Consider the following 18,214-nt stretch of genomic DNA (forward strand, 5'->3'; position numbering starts at 1 on the left):
TTGTTTATTTTGGTTTATGTTTTGGGGTTTGAATTTTATAAGATTACTCACAAAAATGAACAATATGGAAACATGTTTTACATGATAATATATGTATAACCCAGATCGAATTGCCTGCCAGCACTGGGAGGGGGAAGGGAAAGGAGGGAGGGAGGATGGCAAGTTTGATCATATAACTTGGGAAAATTTGTGTGGAAATTTGATATTGCATGTCATTGGTAAAAAATAAAAATGTATTTTAAAATAATAAACAATAAAAACAAATAGAACGTTGGGGAAAAGGAATGATTTAGACAAAAGGACTTTGAGAGTGAATAGAAGAAATGGAGCAACATATAAAAAATGAAATTAAAACTTTTGAGGAAAAATTGGAAAAAGAATAAATTGGTGAGGATAAAAGGTATACTTATACAAGCAATGGATTCTCTGAAAAATAAAGCTAATCTAAGTCAATGATTCCATAAGACAACTAGAAGTATTAGAACAAAATAAAAAAGTATAAAAAATTAAGAATATATGTTATCTACTACCAAAAGCTATGCATATAAAAAAGAAATTAAAAAAAGAAATGAAGGAGGGATCATTTAAATATAATTGCTTCCTGAAAACCATGACACTACAAAAACCCGGATATTATATTTTGAGAAATAAAGAAAAACTTTCTGAAATTATTAGGATCAGTAGGCAAAGTAAAAATAATTGAACTGCTGAGAGCTTATGAAATTGCCAAGTGAAATAATATAGAGGGAGAAGAGAAGATGCCCTAAGACATAGCCTTGGTTGTTCATAACCTTAATGAAGATCAAACAAAGAAGGCCAGAGAGGAGGGGTCAGACAGGTAGGAGGAGTACCAGAGGAGAATAAGGTAAGGTAAATACAGAAAGAAGACAGTATGAAGGAGAAGAGGGTGATGGACAATGTCAAAAACTATAGAGAGGTGAAGAAGGAGGAATCCTTCAAAAAAGTCCAGTATATATAACAGTTAAAACTTCCAGGGATCAGCTGGATGGTTCAGGGAATTGAGAGTCAGGCCTAAAGATGGGAGATCCTAGGTTCAACTCTGGCCTCAGACACTTCCTAGCTGTGTGACCCTGGGCAAGTCATGTAACTCTCCCTTGCCTAGCCCTTATAACTCTTCTCCCTTGGAACAAATACTTAGTATATAATTTGTTTACCAATATGGGAATTTATTTTGCTTAACTGTTTATTTGTAACAAAGATTTTGTTTTATTTTTTTTTCAATGGGGAGTGGGTGAGAAGGGTAGAAAGAACAATGATAAGGTTGCTCAAAAAAAATTTAAAAAAGAAAAGAGGCTCATGTAAGTATTTTTTCAAAAAAATGGACAGAAGATAATTATAGGATAGTCAAATGGAAACAGACAAGCAAGACAGTTGGGAAAGGTATATATTTAATTTATAATATACTTAAAAGGGAAAGGAAGCTGGGGCAGCTGGGTGACCTAGATTGAGAACCAGGCCTAGAGATGGGAGGTCCTAGGTTCAAATCTGACCTCAGACACTTCCTAGCTGTGTGACCCTGGGCAAGTCACTTAACCCCCATTGCCTAGCCCTTACCACTCTTCTGCCTTGGAACCAATACTTAGTATTGATTCTAAGAGAGAAGGTAAGGGTTAAAAAAACAAGGAAAAGCAAGTTATACATAATTAGGATTCACAGTTTCACGTGCAATCCCCTTTTTCTATTCTATTTTGTATAATGAACAAATGTTCATTTTATTTGGTGTTATGTTCAGAAGTTTTCTAAATTAGAAGATTCAATTAGATCAATAATTACTATTGTTACTAAGACAGAATGTAAGGGTTTAAAAAAATAAGAAGGAAACTCCCCAAAACTATTAGGGCCAACAGACAAAGAGAAAGGCCACCTCCTGAATGAAACTTGCAACCATACCATATTTCACTTTATTTTCTTTGTGATTTAAAAAATTTTTTTCTTCTACCACATGATGAATATGGAAATACATTTTGAATGATAGCATATATGTAATCTATATTGTAATGTTTACCATTTTAGGAAGGAAGGAGGTGAGGGAGAGAATTTGAAACTCAAAATATTAGAAAACAAAATGCTAAAAATTGTTTTTACATGTGACTGGGAAAAATAAAACATTATTAAAGAGTTTTTAAAAATTCCCATTTGAGAGCACTCAGTAATGCCATATCCAAAATTAGAATCTTAAAGGTCATAGAAAAAAAGACTACAAGTAGCAAGAACAAACATGTTCTAATAACAAGGAATCACTGACAGGAACATACAAAATTGTGATGTAAAGGAATGGAAAACTTAGAATAAAATATTACAAAAGGCAAAAGAAAATATTTCATGTACAAAAACAATACCCTGCAAAGTTGAATATAATCCTCTATAGAAGAACAGACTTCTATCAGAATATATGATTTTAGACACCTTTGATGAAAATATCAGAAATAGACATTGAAATACTTTGAAATACAAGAGACAAGTGAAGCCTAAAAATTAAATGTATTAAAGTGGTTGTTGATATTTTTCAGTCATTCGGTTGTCTGTCTCTTTGTGACCCCACGATGTACCACAGCACACCAAGTCTTTCTGTTCTCCACTGTCTCCAGAATCTGTCCAAGATCATATTTATTGCTTCTGTAAAATTTTCTATCCATCTCATCTTCTACCATTCCTCTCTCCTTTTGCCTTCAATATTTCCCTACATCAGGATCTTTTCTAATGAGTCCTGTCTTCTCATGGTGTAGCCAAAGTATTGTAAGAATGGGATTTGTGCAAGGGGGATGGGACAAAAGGAGCCAGAGAAGGGTTGGTGACAGTTGGTGACAGTGGAGACCAGAGGGAATTCTGGAAGATTCTCCTGAGGAGGAAGGAAAGGGGAAGGTCTTCGGGCAGAGGACTGTGAGGAGAGAGGAGGTGGACATCTCAGCTCGAATCCAGTCCTGAGGGCTTCCTGAGGATCTTTGTTTGGACATTGAAACCCTGATTCCCTGGTCAAAGATTCTATCACATCTCACCCAGCAAGATTTCAACTATCTAATTAGCTAAGTGTTTGGACTCCATTTGGGGAACGATCTCTTAGATTCCTTCACTCATTACCCAACCTTGCTGAGAGACCCTTTCTGGTCTAACTTACAATTATAGAAAGGATAGAAATAGAAATAGAAATAGAAATAGAAATAGAAATAGAAATAGAAATAGAAACAGAAGGAGAAGAGGCGAGGGGAGAAGCCTAGGCTCTCTTTATATAGACATGTGTATACACACTCTCAGGTACACATAGTATCATTATAAAAACTAAAAAATATGCTAATGAATCCCCATAAACAAATCTAGAAAAGCAGAAATATTATATACATCCTTTCTTAACCAAGAAGCAACACAATTATAACCAATAAAGGTTATTTGAAGAAGAATTCAGATTAAATGAAAACTAAATTATATAACTATAAAAAATTTAAGTGACAAAGAACAACTCATAGGAACAATAGTTTTGTCATAGAAAATAACAATAACAAGATAACATTGGTACCAAAACTTTTGTGGTGTAGCCAAATCAGAAAAATGTATATGTCCAAATACTTTCATAAACATAAGACAAGATGAACAAATTAAAGAGTTGAGCAAGCAACTAAAAAAAAGTAAATACAAAATAAAATTATGAAAATCAATAAAAAGATAAAATAAGAAAATCACTGAATTGACAAATAAAACTAGAATGTATTTTTTAAAAAATAGACAATTTGTTAGCTCATTTGATTCAAAAGAGACAAACCCTAAAATCAATAAGGAAAAAGAATCGTTCATAACTGGTGAGGAAATAACTAGGAAAAAATATAACTATTTTACTTAATTATATGTCAAAAATCACAATGCTTTAAATAAAATGAATGAATGTTTACAAAAATGTAAAATTTTGACTGAGATAAAGCAAGGTTGTGCACTGTCAACTATATTTTGATATAGTTCGAGAAATGGTAGTTATTATAATAAGGAAAATAAATTGGAAGTGAAGGCAAAGTAGAAACTAAATTAATATGTTTTACAGATGATTTAATGGTTTCTTTAGAACACTATAGAGTTTAGAAAACTAAAAACAATTAATAGCTTCATTTAAGTAGCATTGTATAAAATAAACCCATATAAAAACTATTAGTCTTTCTACATATTGTCACTAGCAAAAAGAAATTTTATTCAGAATAACTGCAAAATATATAAAATATCTGAGAGTCCAACCACCAACACACACACAGTATTTATAAGAGTATAATTATAAAATACTCTTTGTAAAAATAAAGGAAAACTTAAATAATTACAAATTAATTGCTCAAGGTTAGCCTGAATTATTATAATAAAATATGACAACACTACATAAATTGATGTATAGATTAAGTGTCATACAAATCAACTTATCAGATATTTTTAATATAAGTAGACAAAATTATGTATAAATTAATCAGGAAGCACAAAAGGTCAAGAATCTCCAAAGAAATAATGAGGAAAAAAAGTGGGAAAGAAGGGTGTCTAGCAATACCAGATTAGAAAATAGTCATCATCAAAACTATTTGGTAGAGGGAGGCAGAATCAAGATGGTAGAGTAAAGACAGGGACTAGTCTGAGATCATCCAAATTCCCCTCCAAACAACTTTAAAATAACACTTCAAAACAAATTCTAGAGTGGCAGAACCAATAAAAGTATAGAGTGAAACAACTTCCCAGGCCACAGAAACTTAAAAGATCATCAGTAAAGGTCAATCTCACTAGGGTGAGAATGAAGTACAGCCTAGTACAGGCTACCTGCAGCAAACCAGCAGCAGACCTCGGGGGCCATTGAATTAGTAGCAGCTTCTGGAGCTCTCAGATAGTAAAGGAGTTGGAAAACTGAGCATAAAGGGATGATAAGGGATTCTTTGCTACTATTGGGTGAAAGACTTTTTTGCATTGCCTCTTTAGGGTTCTGGGTCCCAGGCCTTGGGTGAGGAGGAACACTAGCAGGAGTAGGTACCCTGGTCTCAGCTCTAAGGTGGGAAAGAGTTCTTGGGGTCACTTATAGACAGACCAAAACACAGGCCAGTAGAGCAGTGCTGCACTTCTCTGTATATCATACTATCTTAGAACTAAAAAATCATAGACCCTGCCCTCTACCCCTCCCCAAACTGGAAAAGGTAGCATGAGAAATCTGAAGTTTGGGATAGTGCCCACTCCATCCTGGAAGCAGAGCCCAACTTTAAAATAAAAGTAAAAGTCAAGAAATGGGCTAGAAAAGTGAGCAAACAATAAAACTCTGATCATAGAAACTTGCTATGGTAAAAGGAAAGTTCAAAAACAAACATAGAAGACACCACTGTCATAACAGCTACATACAAAACCCCAAAGAAAAGTGTGAATTAGTTTCAGGCTCAAAAAGAATTCTTGGGAGAGTGCAAAAACAATTTTAAAAATTAAACCAGAGAGGAAGAGGAAGAATGGAGTGGGGGGTGGGGTGGGGTGGAATGAGAGATGCAAGAAAATCATAAAAAAAGAGTCAACAGCTTTTAGTAAAGGAGGCACAAAAAAATGAAGAAAATAATACCTTAAAAAATAGAACAGGTCAAATGATAAAAGAGGCACAGAAATCTACTGAAGAGTACTCTGTAAAAAAAGCAGAAACGGCCTAATAGTAGAGGAGGTACAAACATTCATTGAAGAAATTTCTTAATTTCTAATTTTTCTAAATTAATTTTTTTCTAAATTAATTCTTAATTTCTAAATTTCTAATTTCTTAAAAATTAGAATTGGGCAAGTGGAAATGATTCCATGAGACACCAAGAAATAATAAGATAAAATCAAAAGAATGAAAAAATAGAAGAAAATATAAAATATATCATTGGAAAAATGACTGACCAAGAAAATAGTTTCAAGGAGAAATAATTTAAAAATTCCTGGGGTACCTGAAAGTGATGACCAGAAAAGGAGTCTAGACATAGTCTTTTAAGAAATTATCAAGGAAAAATGCCCTAATATTTTCTAACCAGAGGGTAAAATAAAAATTGGAAGAATTCATCAATTACCTCCTGAAAAAGATCCCAAAATGAACACTCCCAGGAATATTATAACCAAATACCAGAGCTTCCAAGTCAAGAGGAATATATTACAAGCACTTAAAAAGAAATATTGTGGACTCACAGTAATGATAGCACAAGAATTGGCAGTTTCCATGTTAAAGGATCAGAGGACTTATATGATATAGGAAGGCAAAGGAGCTAAGATTAGAACCAAGAATAACTTAAACAAAATTTAAAGGAGGATATTGGGTATTTCATGAAATAGAGAACTTTTCAAGCATTCCTAATGAAAAGACCATAGTTGAATAGAAAATTAGATTTTCAAATACAACTTAAAAGAACATAAAAAGGTAAACAAGCAAGCAAAAAGATAAGGGATTTGATAAAGTTAAACTATTTACATCACTACATGGAAAGATAACTTCTAACTCCTATAAACTTTATAATTCTTAGAACAGCTAGAAGAAATATTCATAGACAAGAGTGTGAAATGATTGTAATAGAATGATATCCCCCCACCAAAAATAAACTAAAAGGTGAGAAAGAAGGATGCACTGGGATACGGGGAAGTGAGGGTAGAATGGGGTAAATTACCTTAGACAAAAGAGGTACAAAAGAGCTTTTAAATTGAAGGGGAAGAGGGTGTACATGAGGGAAAGTGTTTGAACCTTTCCTTATTGGAATTGGATGGATCAGTGGGAATAGCATACACACTTATTTGAATATAGACAATTATCTTACTTGCTGGAAAGTAAGAGGAGAAGGGGATAAAAGAAAGTGGGGCAGATAAAAAGGAGAGTGAATTAGAGGAAGTGGAAGTCAAAAGGAAAACACTTTTTAAATTAACAAAAAATTATTTGGTATTAGTTAAAAGAAAAGTTAAAAGAAAAGTTATGTTAAACAAGGTCCAGAAGCAACCAAACATAGAAGCATAGCATTCAGTAAACCCAAGGGCACAAACTATTACAATACTGTGTATTGGCTCCAAGGCAGAAGAGTGGTAAGGGTGGGCAATGGGGGTCAAGTGACTTGCCCAGGGTCACACAGCTGGGAAGTATCTGAGGCCAGATTTGAACCCAGGACCTCCCATCTCTAGGCCTGGCTCTCAGTCCACTGAGCTACCCAGCTGCCCCAACCTGATTCCACTCTTGATCAGTTCACTACTTCTTAGGTAGCTTGGTGGCTCCTTGTTCACAAAGGCTCACCAAATATATTGGTGCTTTATTCAATGTAGATACCTGATCGGTTTGGGTACTACTGCATTTCAGAATGTCAGCCTTAGCCTTGACAGAGGCAGGGATTATAGGGATATACTACTTTGTCTGCCAAACTAGCAGTTTTCAAAAAATGAAATGCAACCATGAGAAGAAAATACTCAAAATCCCTAAGTATAAGTGAAATGAAATTTAAAACAACTCTGATCTTCTATCTTTTTCCCATCAGAATGACGAAGACACAGAGAGAGAGAGGAGGGGAGGGGGAGATGCAGGCTATGGGAAGGCAGACCCATTAATGAATTGTTAGAGCTGTGAACTGGTTTAGCTATGCTGGAAAACAATTTGAAACTATATAAAAGTCACTAAAATATATAGCAGCCTCACTATTAGGTATGTACCCTCAAGACTTCAAAGACAGAAAGACACGTATGTACAAAAATATTTATAGCAAAACATTTTGTTGAAACACAGACCTGGAGATAAAATGGGTGCCCACCAGTTGGGTAACTGTCAAATATATGAGTATATGAGAATGTTGTATCATATAAATTATTAAAGGGACTGATTCAGAGAAGCTTGGGAAGTTTGCTCTGAACTGATGCAGATCGAAGTGAACACAACTAGAAAAACAATGACTATGTAAATATAAAGGATTGTTGAAAGACTTCAAAGCTTTGTGTAGCATATTCTGGAGCTACACTCCCAACCCCCATTCACGCTGGCAGGTTGGGCCTCCAGAGTTTGGGTGATTATATCTCTCTATGGAGTAATCTTAGAACCTAGGGAATGGTTTTCTAAAACCTAGGACCCTTATCAGCATGTTTTCTCCCATGATCTTAAGATAATATCAATTATTAAGGAAACTTGGTTTTTAAAGAAAGACATTTACTAAAATGATATAGCAAGAACAATTAATATAAAATATCCATCAAAAATTTATGACACATACCCCTACCAGTTCAAAGAGTCTAGGGAAAAGGGGACTCATTTAGAGAATACATACAAAAAATAACCTATGGTTTCTGGTTGCTGGGTGGAATTTTTCTTCTTTGCGGGAATACTCATGAAGTTCCAATAAGTATATAGTTCTTCTGGGCTCTTTGTAGAGTTCTGAAGCTGCCTTTCCTTGGTATATCTAATTAGTGCTAGCTCCCAATGCAGACCCTTTGCCCACTCCCAGGAATGCTTCTAGGACTAGGATGCCAAAGTTAAGTTTATAGTTTTCTACCACTCTGAAATTCACAGGGTTCTCCTCTGGTCCTTGTGGGGAAGTAGGACAAGGAGGAAGTTGAGACCAAGGCTGAGGTCAAGATCAAGACTACTACTTCTTCTTCCTCCTTAAGCAATTCCTTCTAAAGGGTTTGGTGTCAAAGGCTTTCTCTCCTTTCTGTTATCAAATAATCAAATCTCTGTTTTTAAAATGGTTTGATGATTTTATACAAGCTCCTCAGGACATGGCTAAGTCCTATAACTAATCCAAACAAATTTTTTGTCTCACCTGAGTGAAAAGCAGTGACCAACTGTGACATCAGAAGAATGAGGATGAGGTATGCTTCCCATTTCTTGGCAGAGGTGATTAGATTAGAGGTGCCGAATAAAACATGTATGATAATACAGAATTGTTTTTAGGGGTCTGGGGCATTCATCCTTTCCCCTCAAAGGGTCCCCTACTCTGAATTCAAGTATGACAGACTGGGTTCTGGAAAAACTTATTCCCTAAAAAGTTGAGCTTTTTCTCAAACACTTTGATTCTTTACACTCCACCCCAGAGCTCTGGAGAATATAACTTAAAGCTTAGTTTTGGCTCATTGAATATCTCTAAAAAGGGAGTAGAATGGTTCTCAAGGTATAATATAGATCAAGTATAGAATAGTTACTTATTTCCTAAACACAAAAGAAATAATTAAACCCAAGAATCACAAGTGCTCATTGGCAAAATCTTAAGCATGAAGTAACTCAGAGCTACTATTATACTATCCCAGAAGATTGATACATAAAACATTAAATGAAATCAATTAGAAGGCATTTTGTACTATACAATACAGGTCCCTGAGTTGTTCACGGTGAGAAATAGGTTCACCAAGTTTTCATGCATTGGACTGGAATCAGGCAGGGAATATTGTTTATGCTATGAATAACCGACCAGGGAGGATAAATCTAAGTATTTTCTAAGCACAGGGCCCTCACTGACCAGTTTTTTTTTATTTTAAATTAAAAAACTCTCTCTCTCTCTCTCTATATATATATATATGTGTGTGTGTGTGTGTGTACATACATACATACACACACATATATGTTTTATATATGTATATGGGTTTTCATACTTTCTAAGTTCATCATTGCCCATTTTACAGTTTCAAGTGTTCCCTGAGACAGTTATTATGTGTAAATTGCTCTATGCATATGTTTTCCTTTTGGTTTTTATTTCAGGAGAGCAGTTTCTTCACGTGTTCAGATACAATGTTTTACCTGATATCCTTATGTTCAATGTACCTGTTAAGGTCTTTATCCATTGGTATAGAATGAACTCTGGATTCAAGCTTGAATTCTTTAGGGTCTATATTTCCTTAGTTTATGTTCTACTAAGTTTAATTTTATACCTTTTAATTCTAACTGGAATTTTGGTATTATTGGGGAAAGATTCCATTAAAGGACTATTTAATGTGTTTTTTCTGTGTGGAATCATATAACTTGATATCATCCATATAACTTATAAAGGTATACTAGAACCAGTTCCTATAGGCTCATGAGGGCTGATTACTAAATTTACAGCATGAGAATTTATACTTCAGAAATCATCACATACTACAAATCAGAGCTTGACTTATTGACTTATTTATTGTTTACACTTAAGAAAAATGATGGGAAAAATATTAATAATGCAGATTAAATTTAAAGTGGATGTTGCAAGGTGGCTCAGTGGATAGAGTTCTGGGTCTGGAAGACCTAAATTCAAATTTTACCTCAGACACTCATTAGCTTTGAGCAAGTAATTTAACCTTTGTTTGCTTTAATCTACCAGAGAAGGAAATAACAAATTACTCTAATATCTTTTCCAAAGAATACAATTGAACAACAAACTTAAAAGTGTCTTAAGTGTACCTTTTACTTAAGGAGATCTAGTTGTTAAATGTTTATCAGCATGTATATCAAGTGATTAATATATTTTAGTTTAATTCACTTTTATTTGCGAGTTGTAACTAGTTATAGTTAGGAGAGATGATAATAAATTTAATATTATAATGGTAGTATATTTTAAAGAGACATTTTTCCATGTGGACATTAATTATTTTCTCATCTTACTTGGGTTTCATATATTTTCAACAGATGAACAGTTCATAAAGATGGTCTTCGTCAAAAGTTTTACAATGATCACTAAAATCAGTGTAGACATTACAGTGCTTTGAAGTGGCTAGTTCAATAATAAAATACAGTGTCAGCTGATTATTAGTATCATTATCAGCCTTGTCCTCATTATTATTTTGGTATGTCCTAATTTTAACACTGAATATGTCCCCACTTATTTACTTCTTCCCTTATTTCTTTAAGAAATGTATAATTATATATCATGAAAAGCATGTATATATATATACATATATATNGCGAGTTGTAACTAGTTATAGTTAGGAGAGATGATAATAAATTTAATATTATAATGGTAGTATATTTTAAAGAGACATTTTTCCATGTGGACATTAATTATTTTCTCATCTTACTTGGGTTTCATATATTTTCAACAGATGAACAGTTCATAAAGATGGTCTTCGTCAAAAGTTTTACAATGATCACTAAAATCAGTGTAGACATTACAGTGCTTTGAAGTGGCTAGTTCAATAATAAAATACAGTGTCAGCTGATTATTAGTATCATTATCAGCCTTGTCCTCATTATTATTTTGGTATGTCCTAATTTTAACACTGAATATGTCCCCACTTATTTACTTCTTCCCTTATTTCTTTAAGAAATGTATAATTATATATCATGAAAAGCATGTATATATATATATATATATATATATATATAAAACTATTTTGCATTCCTAAAAATCCTATGTGTCTAGGTAAATTAACTAACTCTCAGGTATCTAGGCATTTTTTTCTTTTTTTAATGGTACTTTTCTTTGTATCTTTTTCTTTGTATGACATACTGAAATGCTCATGATTTTTGTGGATTTATTTTTAGTGGTCAAATGGTTCACTGCCATTTTGCTGAAGGTGGCAACCAGACAAATATATAAAACTATGGTTAAAATGGGTTAAATAAAATCAATATCTGACATCTGTATAATATATTGCAATTGTCAGAGTCCATGGGATCACAATTTAAGCTAGGTCTGTTTTAGTAAAATTTCACTATACAAGCAAAAAGAACTATGCTATTTGTCTTAATAAGGAAACAATTCATTTAAATTCATTTCAGTGGGTTTTAGAGCTATTGGTTAATGAAACATGTTGGTGGAACTTGATACTTGTTAATAATTGTGCTGAATACACCATGACCAGCAGAAATGGCTAAAAGTAAAACTGTGATGAATAGATCCATTGCAAACCAACTTTATCTAATTAATAACCTCAACTGGGACCTCACTGCTATATAGCAATCCTGTAATTTTTTTCCCTTTTGCCTCTTGTACTCCCTACAACAGCAAACCATTTTTTCCCCTCAAGTATCTTTTGGTATCCCTTCTATTTGCCCTCTCAGCAGAAGACTTCACCTCCTTTATTAAGAAAATTCAGGCTATATGCTGCAAGCTCTCTCTTCTCCCTATTGTATGCATTAAAACTCTTACATTATGTCCTCCTCTTTTGTAAGGCCAATTCCTCTATTAGTTATTGATTCCATTCTTTCCTGTCTCTTATCAATCAATATATCAACAAGCATATTTATTAAGTGGTTACTTTGCACCAAGCTCTATGCGAATGGCAGGACATACACAAACACACACAGGATGTAAAAACAGTCATCGTCTTCACGGAGCTTCCATTATAAACTCCTCTAGGAATTTATATGTAAGATTATACCCACTTTTTGTCTCTTCTTCCATTTCTTCTTATCTAGGGACTCTTTCCCAGCTGTCCACAAAACTGCCCTGGTCTTCCCTGTTCTTCAGATAGGAAGGGAAGAGGACTGGAAAAGGCTTTCCTACAATAAGAAAGTGAGCTGGATCTTGAGGAAAATCAGAGACACCAGAAGGTAGAGGCAAACAGGTAGAGCATTCTAAAAACAGAATATCCTATTTGATAGTGTCATTAGATCCAGGAGTACATAGACTAGAGAAGAGTGTAAAAAGACTATAAAGGTAGGAAGGGACCAAGTTACCAACTGCTTTAAGAACCTCCCAAAGCGAGGCAACTAGGTGGCTCAGTGGATAGAGCCAGGCCTAGAGACAGGAAGTCCTTGGTTCAAATCTGGCATCAGAAACTTCCTAACTGTGAGACCCTCGGCAAGTCATTTAACTTTTGTTTAACCCTTATACCTCTTCTTCCTTGAAACCACATCAGTTCTAAGATAGAAGTTAAGAGTTTAGGGGAAAAAAAGTGAAAAAGTTGATTTTATATTTGGTCCTGTTAGTAATAGAGAGGCACTGGAATACATTGAGTAGGGAATCAGACTTGGGTTTTTGGAAGTTCACATTGGCAGATGAGTGGAATAAGGACTGGGGTGGGGAGAAACCAATCCCCAGAAGGCAGGGACACCAATCAGAAAGCTATTGCAATCCATGGGACAGCCATTTTCAAAGGATCTTAGCGATAGTTTATGATGTGAGATCAGAGCACAAGTAAGATTAGGACAAAAGATTATTGGGTCAAAAGTTATAAACAGTTTAGTGACCTTACTCCTTATAAAAAAGGTAATTTTCCTAGTAACTGTTCAAAGCAATTTTAGTTCAAGCACTAGAAAACTTGGCTTGAAGAGTTATAACTAATATCTATTTCAAATCATATTTTTTAGGCCTCTTCCTCCCTGCAATACAAAATTGAAGATTTCATTAATATTAAATAATATTCAAATCAGAACAGATCTTGCTCACAAAGCTAGTGTAAAGAAATGTAATGGTGACCAGCCCCCAAAGTAAAAACTACAATTGTTTTAACTACAGAGCCCTAATACAGTAGTTCCCCATTCAGAGTACAGGAAATTTAAAAGTTTCATGCCTTGAATCACCATTATAATAATAGTTCACATTTAAATATGTTAAAGTGCTTTTCTCACAATAACTAAGGAAGTAGTTAGGCCAAATTTTATCACTATTTTGAGGATGAAAAAATCTAAGGCTTCAAAGTATGAAGTGACTTGTTCATGGTCCAGGTTTAAGAAGCATCTGGCTTGAGTCCGTTCCTTTTTCTGCTATGCTATTTAGGATCTCACCATAGAATTACAGCATGTTAAACCTGGTAAAGACTTTTAAGATCATCTATCCCACCCTCTCATCTTATAGATGAAGAAACTTGGCCCACAGTAATTAATTGAATTTGCAGCAAACTAGTGTCAGAATCTGGTCCCAAATCCAAGGATCTTGACATCTAGACTAGCTCTTTAGAGAAGAAACTTTTATCTAAATTTGTGTATTTTAGGGGACTTGAAAAGTGCACACAGTAGGTATTTAATAAATATTTGTTATTGGGTTTTTTTGAGTGGGATCTAACAGCCGTTGCTATGAACAAATTTTTAGTAAAAATGAATACATATAAAATTAATATTTATTGTATTTAAAATTTTACATTTAAGATAATTTTTTTTACCCTTGCCAAAGTATGTCAGTAAAAATGAATGTTAAAACATTTTACAATTGTAAGGAAAAGAGCCTAAAGATAATGGACATTTCCCAGGAAAGGGGGAGTTTATTACATGGTAGGACTTTGTCAGTTCTCAGATTTTATATAGTCCTCTATAAAAGTCAGCTTCAACCAGATTGTATGTTAGTCACGCATGTAGCTACAAGGTCTAATTCTGAATTGACTTGCATAGGAGCATTGGGGAGAAGGTGTAAGGGCCAGCACTATACTTTTAAAAAAATGCTATTGGCTTCTGTGTTTTAACTGATGTGCTATGCTCCAAGTTTCATCTCTTTATCTGGTGACCCCTAGTGTTCTTGGATGGAATAACCACGAATAAGAATTGGAGTGGGCCAATAGAGCCCACAGACCTAGAGGATGCTAGTAGTTAAAATATTTCCTTTTTGAACTTTACAAGACCATATTTTGTCAGTGTTTACTATTAAAAGAGAACAGAGACAAACAAACAAACCCCAGAACCGAGCCTGGCTGTAAGTCACACATACATATGGAAGGAAAGATGAGCAATGGATCAAAAAATAGCATAGAGAAGATGGACACAAATTCTAGATAATAGTTGCTGCAAAAGAAGTAAAAACATTTTAATCTTTTTTTTTTACTTGACAACTCTCTACTGGGAAGTTTTAATGTATTTAATTTGTTTTGTTCTTTAAATAGAGGAAATATTTTTTATTTTCTGGATCTCGGAAACTTTTCTATCTCCGGAACGAGAGAAAATGGCCTTAACTGGAATTGGGGGGTGAGGGGGGAGGGAAGGAGATAACTTTCAAGGCTCTTTTCCTTCTTTCCCCCATCATTAAAGCTCCAGTGGTCCATACTGGACCTCATGTGCAATCTTTCCGGAGTCTCTCTTACCCCGCCGGAAGGAGTTTGTGGCTTCCCTGGCTTTGTAAGCACAGGCTCTTGCTATCTTTCTGTTTTGCCCTCCTTCCTCCAACCCCACACCCCTACAGTCACTCAATATCTACTTCTGCTCTCTCCATTAAAACTGAACAACAGATCATTTTCCATTGCATGGCAACCCCAAGAGGGCTCTAGCCTCAGCACAGCATGATGGGAGTCTCTTTTAATTCTCACTCATTCCCTTCCGACCCCGCCACCTCCAACCCCGCCCACTTTTTTTTCCCCCCTCCTCCAGAATTAATTCCTTAATAATGTATTTCTTAGGTAGCCCAGGCTCCCGGATGGATATTAGAATCCACCGTAAGGCTCAACCAGCCAACCCGAAACATAAAGCGGGGCGGTTTCCGGAACAAACTACAACTCCTAGGAGACACTGGGCTTCAAACTGCCGCGGAGCACCACGGGCGTCGTAGGCCACCTGCCTCACGTTCCCTTGGCAGTAATGGGCTGAGAAAACCACAAATCCCAGGGAGGCCCGGGTTCGGGAACGCCTGCGCGGGAGTCAGAGGGAGGGAGTTGAGGTCGGGGAGGGGCGGGGCAGTACCGCCCCGGGTGGGGGGCGGGGCCCGAGGGGACTGTGTGGAGGCTTCTGGCTCCCGGCGCCATTTAGCGCGGAGTTTCTCTGGCCGACGCGCCGATTCTCTCCCCTCCGCCCAACCCCACCTTTCCCGGTGACAGAAGGCGCCTGGTGGGGGGTGACGACTCCTTCTCCCCCTACCCCCACCCCTTTACCCAATCCCCTTCGCCTCCTCAACTCCCCGAGCCGGGGGAGCGGCGGAGCGCGAATCCCCTCCCCACCGACCCCTCCCCCCTCAGCCCTGAGGCGCCCAGCACCGGCCCGGGAAGCGAGGGGATTTTGCTGGGCCCGAGGCTGGCGGGCAGGCCTCTGGGAAGGGGGAGTCGGCTCCCAGGCATCCGTGACTTCGATCTTTCCCGTCCGGGCGGCCCGATGGGCACCCTGTGAGGCGGGAGCCGCTCTTGGCCACCCCACCCCCCCAGGCGGGGGCGTGTGTGGGAGGAAGAGGGGCGCGACTGACTGAACTACTGGGAGCCTTCGACCCCGTCCCTTCCCCTCCGCTTTCCTTGGCCCCTCCCCACACTCTTTAGCCCGGGACCTGGGCGAGGAGACGCCGCCGCCACCCGCCGGTGCAGTCGGAGAAGGCATTTCTCCCTCCGCTCGTTGCCGCCGCCCTCAGGGCCTACTAGCCCGCCCTGCTGAGGGGGGAGGAGGGGGACGGTGGTTGAAGGGAACCGGAGCCGACGACAACGACGACGACGCCGCCGCATCCGCTTCCACTTCCACTCGTAGCTGTCGCCCTCCTCTCTCTCTCATGACTGCGGTGCCTCAGCTCCTTGTTCCCACCCGGCCGCCCCCAGCCGCAGGATGGATGCGGAGCGTGAGGCGCTAACTTCCCCGGACCAGCGCCTGGAGCCCCAGCCAACGAACCCACCCCAGCAGCAGCCTCAGCAGCAGCAGCGGCGGCGACGGCGGCAACAGCACCAACAGTTGGGCCCTGCGTCTAGCCTCGCCGCTCGGGAGACTTGTCGGTGCTGAGCGGGCTGCAGCCGTTCCTGGTTGGGAGGAGAAGCTGCGGTCGTCGCCTCCTACCGATCCTCAGCCTCCCTCCTTCATCCTTTTGGTTTGCCCCTCATCCTGTTCCCCTCCCCCCCCTTTCCCATTCAGTTCTCGGGCCTGTCTGCCTCTCGCCAGTGGACTGACCATGTCTGGTGGCTCTGTCGAGAAGCAGACTGGTCCTGCGGGGCCCCGCTTCCTTTCGCCACCAGCAGTGCCCCCGAAAAATGGCTCGAGCTCGGATACTTCAGTCGGGGAGAAGCTGGGGACTGCCGGGACTGACTCCGGCGCCGGCAGGACTGAGGAGTACCGGCGGCGCCGCCACACGATGGACAAGGACAGCCGAGGGGCAGCCGCGACCACCACCACCACGGAGCACCGCTTCTTCCGGCGGAGCGTGATCTGCGATTCCAATGCCACGGCCTTGGAGCTCCCCGGCCTCCCTCTGCCCCTGCCCCAGCCCCAGCCCCAGCCCGGGGCAGTCTCCACCGCCGCAGCCCCGCCGAGTCTTGCCCCGGAGCCCCACCGCGAGGAGCCCTCGACTCTTCCCGCCGTGTCCCCGGCGGCCCCGCAGCCTCCGGTCACCGCTGCTCCTGCGGACCATCCCAACGGCGGCCCTGCCGCCGCCACCGCCGGTCGCGACCCCACAGTCAAGCACGCTCAGACTGCTGCCGCCTCCAACCATGTGAGCAGCAAAGAGGAGCCTGCGGCCGTGAGCAGCGGCAGCGGTGGCAGCAGCAGCGCCCGGGAACAGGAGGAACGGAGCCAGCAGCAGGATGACAATGAGGAGCTGGAGACCAAGGCCGTGGGGATCTCCAACGATGGCCGTTTTCTCAAGTTCGACATTGAGATTGGCCGAGGCTCCTTTAAGACCGTCTACAAAGGCCTGGACACCGAAACCACGGTTGAAGTAGCCTGGTGCGAACTGCAGGTAAAGACCTCCCCCCTCCCCCCTTTTTTTTAATCTTGTGGGAGTGGGTGGGCCTGGAGGGAGAGCATAGAGTGGAAAGAACTGGGTAAGTCTTAATATTTTGAGGGCAATCGTGCCAACTTGTGAAGTTGTATTTTGTATACCACTCATCCATTCCCCCTCTCCTCCCCCCCCCCCATTCTCCCAGTAGAGAGTTTAGATTGCTGTAGACAGTGGAAGTTGAGTTTTGAAAGATGTGGATTAAGACTTGTTGATGGTGCTTGGAGAGCATAGAGGAATTGGTAAATGAAGGATTTGCAAATTTCGAGGGAGTGGCACAAGTATGGTTTACAAAAACCTGACCTATATTACTTACGATACCGGTATTAGTGGCAGGGACTTTTTGTGTGTGAATTAGTGAAACGTTCCAATTTTTAGGACTAAAAAGATAGATGCATCCGGAAAGTACAGGATTTTCTTCAAAACTTTTGTCCTATTTGAACTCTGCATTGGTGACTGTTTACCACTGATGAGTTGCAGTAGGTCAAATGTGCCAAATTAATTTACCCATCTTTCAAAATTAGGTCTCAATTCCGAAGACACAGAGCTTGCTATGTCTTCATATTTGGATTCCTAGTTGGTATCCTAAACGTGAAAGCCACTTATAGCTACATGCTTCCTGGCTATCTTACATGCATGTAATACAAAAGTAATAATTAACTTTTAAAAGTTTCCTCCACCTGTCACTCTCCTCTCCCCAGTTAAGTGCC

General features: G+C 38.9%; 1 protein-coding gene across 2 annotated transcripts in view; it reads left to right on the forward strand.

Moving 5' to 3' along the window:
- Positions 1-16,461: 16,461 nt before the first annotated feature.
- The window catches only part of WNK1 (WNK lysine deficient protein kinase 1), a 168,635-nt gene continuing 166,882 nt past the window's right edge, over positions 16,462-18,214 (forward strand). The window contains exon 1 of one of the 2 annotated variants that reach the window (XM_044678808.1): positions 16,462-17,465. In XM_044678808.1, coding sequence (XP_044534743.1) covers positions 16,683-17,465 — 783 coding nt within the window. In that variant the 5' untranslated portion in view covers positions 16,462-16,682. The remainder of the gene's footprint in view (positions 17,466-18,214) is intronic. The other variant, XM_044678807.1, reaches the window with a different exon arrangement.

Source organism: Gracilinanus agilis, chromosome 5 (genome assembly GCF_016433145.1).
Source record: "Gracilinanus agilis isolate LMUSP501 chromosome 5, AgileGrace, whole genome shotgun sequence".
In the NCBI taxonomy this organism is placed as follows: domain Eukaryota; kingdom Metazoa; phylum Chordata; class Mammalia; order Didelphimorphia; family Didelphidae; genus Gracilinanus; species Gracilinanus agilis.